We start from the raw sequence: 5,965 nt of genomic DNA, 5'->3' as shown, positions 1-5,965 counted from the left end.
CAATGAACAAAAATTAAGCAAAATTTGAAACATGAACATTTGAATTGCTATTGAGGATAATAATTTGAATGTCTGATTATTGAAGGTAAGGAAATATCCCTAATTATAAAGTAGAAAATCATCTAGTATTCTACGTTTTGTAAATCTACTTCGCTTTGGTTCATGATAGCTTGAGAATAGAAGTCGATGGATGCGGCCTATCCTCGTCTGTTTCTGGCGCAATTTCGCTAACAAGGGAAACTTGTCTGCATTGCACTAGAGTCTTCGACAAAAATGAATACAAAAGCTTTTGCTTTATAGCAAGTTCAAGACTGCCAAAATATTTGCTTATTAAAACTGGGCTTGGCTACGCCTAAACACTAATAGGTGTAGACTTTAAATGTTGCGACTCTACAACAGTGGGAGGTTTGCCGAGATATGACAAACGTCACCTATTTATCTTTAACCATGACTGAGTCGTGCGTTGTAGCGGCGGTAGACCAAACAGGTGATTCAGTCACCCGAATCAAGAATACGTTGGGTACACAGACAAATTACTCGTCTCCTTAAAAAAAAAAAAACATCCTACCACATACACAAATTGCTTACCTTGCTCATAATGGGAGATGAAACGATATCTGGGAGTGGATCTGGCAGCGGATGGAACCATGGAAGCGGAAGTGGATCATAGGGTGGGGGAGGGGGCGAAAATTCTGGGAGCCTTGAAGAATGTGTGGAAGTCGAGAACATTATCTCGGAAAGCAAAAATGGGTATGTTTGAAGGAATAGTGGTTCCAACAATGTTGTATGGTTGCGAGGCGTGGGCTATGGATAGAGTGGTGCGCAGGAGGATGGATGTGCTGGAAATGAGATGTTTGAGGACAATGTGTGGTGTGAGGTGGTTTGATCGAGTAAGTAATGTAAGGGTAAGAGAGATGTGTGGAAATAAAAAGAGCGTGGTTGAGAGAGCAGAAGAGGGTGTTTTGAAATGGTTTGGGCACATGGAGAGAATGAGTGAGGAAAGATTGACCAAGAGGATATATGTGTCGGAGGTGGAGGGAACGAGGAGAAGAGGGAGACCAAATTGGAGGTGGAAAGATGGAGTGAAAAAGATTTTGTGTGATCGGGGCCTGAACATGCAGGAGGGTGAAAGGAGGGCAAGGAATAGAGTGAATTGGAGCGATGTGGTATACCGGGGTTGACGTGCTGTCAGTGGATTGAATCAAGGCATGTGAAGCGTCTGGGGTAAACCATGGAAAGCTGTGTAGGTATGTATATTTGCGTGTGTGGACGTATGTATATACATGTGTATGGGGGTGGATTGGGCCATTTCTTTCGTCTGTTTCCTTGCGCTACCTCGCAAACGCGGGAAACAGCGGCAAAAAAAAAAAAAAAAAAAAAAAAAAAAATATATATACTACGTTCAAAAAGCTGTATGAGCAATGATAAACGTGGAGAGTCACGAAGAACTCACGGTACAACAAATATCTTTCCAACCCACTACTCATTCTAAATCAATCCAGAAAATGAATATTTCATAATTCTTAGTGCGTGAGCACGACATACAGCTAACACGAAGATATTACTTGTTGCTTGAAACAAATGCCGAGGGGTAAGAAGCACAACGGGTACCAAAATAAGTATATTTACAGATATAACATTTACAATGAAACATGAAAATTATAATTGATCCATGCTTTTCATATATATATTTATATATATATATATATATATATATATATATATATATATATATATATATATATATATATATCAGTAAAAGTAGGTATGTGCACACACGATCACTTCATCACAGCTCATGATCCTTTTAATATATGAGCATATCATGTCAGCCAATGAGTCAAGGAAGACTCAAGTAAATTTTTTCGACACGTCAAAAAACAAAAATATGTCGAAAGAACTTGCGTTCACGCTTTTAGTAGGAAAGCAATCCTCTGCAATGACATCAAGGAATAAAGTGTAAAAACGATAACACCAAACACTAAATTCATATAACTTTGTACAATACATATACGTATTCAAGTCCTACTGAGGAAAATGTGAGGATGGCATGTAGAAATCTGTAAATCCACATCCGATATTTTTTCATATGGACGTGTATATCATTCATACAACATTCCATTTCATTTTACTTTTTAACAAGTTATGTAATTACATATTTCACATAAAGGATCATTCACGCCAAGACAACATTGTAACTTATTCTTTTTATAAAACAAGTGACATTCCAGCGGTAACCAAAGTGGTTGTCACCAAATTTATATCATATTAGGTTTCCTTGCCCCGTATGAAAATCAATGTTCATACACAGATAGCCGTGCTTACCCTGTATGGAAATGTTTTCACACATAAGGGATGTCAGCCATTAATGGCTAAGGCAGTTTATCCACAGTTAACCCAGCAGTTTGTTCATCCATCCCCGAGGCTTCAGTTGCCCACACCGTCTCACTAACGTAAAAAAAAGGAAAAAACATAGTTTTGACATGCAGTTTATCCACAGTTAACCCAGCTGTTCATTCATCCCCGAGGCTTCAGTTGCCCACACCGTCTCACTAATGTAAAAAAAGTTCTTAGTAATTTCCAAGCCATACAGAAAGAGTGATCAACAGTTACATTAGGATGTTGCAGACTACCCAGGCAGTGGCTGAGCCAATACCGCGGGAACTGTTGGCTGGACTGGACAAAACGCTCTCACCCTCGGGCTTCCTCCGGTTATCATGTCACTAACATGACATAGAAACCCACTTTGTGATATTTGACGCAAGAATGAATCCAATACGATCACTTTCACAGGGTGGAAGTCCGTAAAAGTTGAAGATACTGTTACATGACAGGAGTATCAACACTAAAGGTGTATTACATCTTACATTTAGGTTGTGGTTGAACCGTGTTTACCAAATTGAATTTTTTGCTTTCAATTCAAAGAAAAATGTACGTAGCAATATTGTTTATAATCTTTCGGAGATTTTCTGGAGCAGAAACACATTCTTCACACTACTTAAGGAACAGTGCATGATGATAAAAGTTGGATTTCGTATACATGACCCTTACAGTACTCTTAGCTGGAGAAATGTCAGGGTTGTACAATGGCCGAAATACTATGAAAGAATGTCTGCTGCTCGAAGTGGTATTCTTCATGATAGCATCAGAAAGTATACGGTATATCTATAGTCGTACCAGTTGGGTCTTAGTTTGTGGTCCACTTGTGGTCTCCACACCAGCTGGGCCCCGAGATTTGGTCCGCTTGAGGTCACTACATCAGCTGGGTCCTGAGATAAGGTCCACCCACAGTCACTACATCGTCTTCATACACCAAGTGGCTCTGCTGACCATCTAGAGGAGGACGCAGGTGGTTGGGGTGGGTGGCGGGGTGGAAGGGCAGGCGGTAGGGGAGCGGCCGCCCTCTACCACCACCTGCATGACGGCCACCTGCCCCCTGCCAGGCAGGAACCTCCCCCACTGTGTCTTCAGACCCTCCACGCCCTTACTTCCTAAGGTAAGATACAGAATTTTACTCGTGCTTCTTACTACACATCCTTCATTAGATATTCATCAAGGTGGTCGATTACAACCAATTACATTTTCTTTGTTACTCGTGTACTCTATTTCTCATCAAAATATAACTTTTCTGAGCTGAGCACTAAGCAAAATTTATCTTTTGAAAGCGTTGGTGATGAGTGTCCGGATGTAGGAAGATGAGTGTACTTTGTAGCATCAGGAAGTGTAGACGTGGTGAGTGTATAGCAAGTGATGTCTGAACTGTGGACATAGTGGGTGTTCAACACGTGCCACCTGAGGTGTAACAGACGAGGTGGGTGTATGTGTTACTTAATGTGTGGAATGGGGGTTGTATATGTTGCCTAAGGTGTAGTCCTGGAGGGAAGTATAACATGTGTTACCTGAGGCGTAGATGTAGTGGGTGTGGAGGGTGAGGAGTGTGCCCTGGGAGGCATCCAACCAAGCCCTGAGGCGTCCCACAGTCTGTGAGAACGGCTCCCACTCCTCCCGGCCACACGCCCCGCCTGCTGGCAGAATCATCTCACCTGAACAACAAAACCTTCACAGCCCCCACGCTCAACACAGGTCTGCCACACGCGCTCAGAAAGTATCATGGTAAATCAGCCCTGCTCTGCTGACCTATGTCTCGTCTCACAGACGACTGTGCTCAAATAATAGTTACTTTTACATCAAAAATTGTCAAAGAAAAAATACGGATACAAATAAAGGGATTTTTATTGTCACGGAAAAGCATTTAAGATGGGGAGGTAAGAAAGAGCAAAATGCTGACTTCCGTGTGAGTGTGACCCCACCAGCAGGAGACCATGAGACAGCAAGAAAGTATTTTCACCTCTGGCTGTACCATCAAATATTCCCGTGGCGACAGTTTGCAAGGCTGAATTTCAGATATACTCTTAATTTTCCCCCTAAAAAATATTGAGTCACGCAAATCGTTATAAATACGCAACCTCGACCTAATGGAATGACAAGAATATACATTATTCATCTACTATCTTACGTCTTTATGGCTGTTCGTTCATTGACTTGCCTACATATTTATGCAAATGAAAACTGTAACTCAGTGAAAGGGCAAATGTACCTCACCTGAGGACACTAGTCGGGGTACAAAGGTCTTGCAGTGAAGGCCGTGGAGTGGAGACGTGAGCGGCCGAGCTGCCGATGCTACGCTGATCACCCCAGGCAAACTCGTCACCTCTGGCGAAACACACAGACGACACACTCCAGTACCATCATCAAATTAAATGTCTGCATAAATGTTACTCCCCTAACGACCCTGTGTGAAACTGAAATTAGTACTTCCGTGTTGCGCTGTGTCATTAAGGTGCTGTGAAATCACGATCCTGTCCAGGTGTCGGGGAAGAATATCGGTTTCATGAAAGGCCATAGCTCAATACCTGACTTCGGAGCTCTGCCGTCTGCGTCAGATCTCGGAAATAACCCTCTGCTTACTGTCTCTCAGCCCACCTCTGCATCTTGACATATACTATCCTACTGTCTATGTACGTACATGAGCACTGACAATGTGTGCGTGTATGTTTAAATGTGTTCAATACATGGGGCCCTCGGCCCACCTCAGTAATCTGCTCTATTCTACCCAACATTCGTACGACTTTAAACATTCTTGTCAAGTGCTTGTAATGTTTTGCCACACCTTAGTATGTGGCCTGTTAGGTAAAGTGGCTGTATTAACTAAACACCGTAGGTTAACAAGTCCTAAACAGTATATTTCAGTGGTTGTTTTTGTGGAAAGGATGTTTTACATTCACACGACGGTGAGTTTCACCTGCAGCAAAGAGAAAATGAGGACAGGTCGTCGGTTTTAAAAAATGAAGGGTGATAAGGTCAGAAAGCCAGGATGAGGTCAGGAAGTGAGGACGAGGTCCGGAAGTGAGGACGAGGTCAGGAAGTGAGGAAGAGGTCAGGGAACGAGTATAAGGTCCGGAAACAACTATGAAATCCAACCTTTCCGGTGCAGTTTGACAAGAACACAATATGTGATGTTATGACATGAAAATTAGACTGATATAAGACAAGAACACACTGTCTGATGTTATGAATTGAAAACTAGATTGATATAAGACATACGGGCAAGAAAAGGGTGGCGGCAGTGTAAATATAAACCACAGGTTCTCCTGCTTTAGTTGCTGATGTCATCACCAGCTAACATATTACATTTGATGTGGTTAATTAAGAGAAGTTTGACATGGGTTGATTATTGGATGAGGTCGTCCCTTTCGTCTTCCATCAATGCAGTGTTCACCACTACGACAGCTGGGAACCAGCCTAGTAACACACACGACCCGAGGTTCATACATGATACATGCAGAAGTTCACATCACTGTAAAGCTCACCTTCGACAGATATGGAAGGATCTTTCGAGTCCTTTCCACTCTTAAGGACATCGACGTCCCAGCCCTCATGTGCCTTGTGCCTTAGAGGGGGAAGG

The 5,965-nt window shown here is 42.4% G+C and overlaps 1 protein-coding gene across 1 annotated transcript in view; it reads right to left on the bottom strand.

Annotated features, from left to right (window-relative positions):
- Positions 1-1,688: 1,688 nt before the first annotated feature.
- The window catches only part of LOC139752258 (uncharacterized), a 25,388-nt gene continuing 21,111 nt past the window's right edge, over positions 1,689-5,965 (bottom strand). Inside the window, exons 8-11 of the mRNA XM_071668290.1 lie at positions 5,871-5,965; positions 4,603-4,713; positions 3,900-4,022; positions 1,689-3,491 (exon numbers count right to left, since the gene is read on the bottom strand). The exon at positions 5,871-5,965 is cut by the window's right edge and continues 293 nt beyond it. Of these exons, the coding sequence (XP_071524391.1) occupies positions 3,334-3,491; positions 3,900-4,022; positions 4,603-4,713; positions 5,871-5,965 (487 nt within the window). The 3' untranslated portion in view covers positions 1,689-3,333. The remainder of the gene's footprint in view (positions 3,492-3,899; positions 4,023-4,602; positions 4,714-5,870) is intronic.

This window comes from Panulirus ornatus, chromosome 12 (assembly GCF_036320965.1).
Source record: "Panulirus ornatus isolate Po-2019 chromosome 12, ASM3632096v1, whole genome shotgun sequence".
Taxonomy (NCBI): Eukaryota; Metazoa; Arthropoda; class Malacostraca; order Decapoda; family Palinuridae; genus Panulirus; species Panulirus ornatus.
Note: the sequence above shows the minus strand (reverse complement) of the source record. Positions and strands in the feature narration are given on the sequence as shown.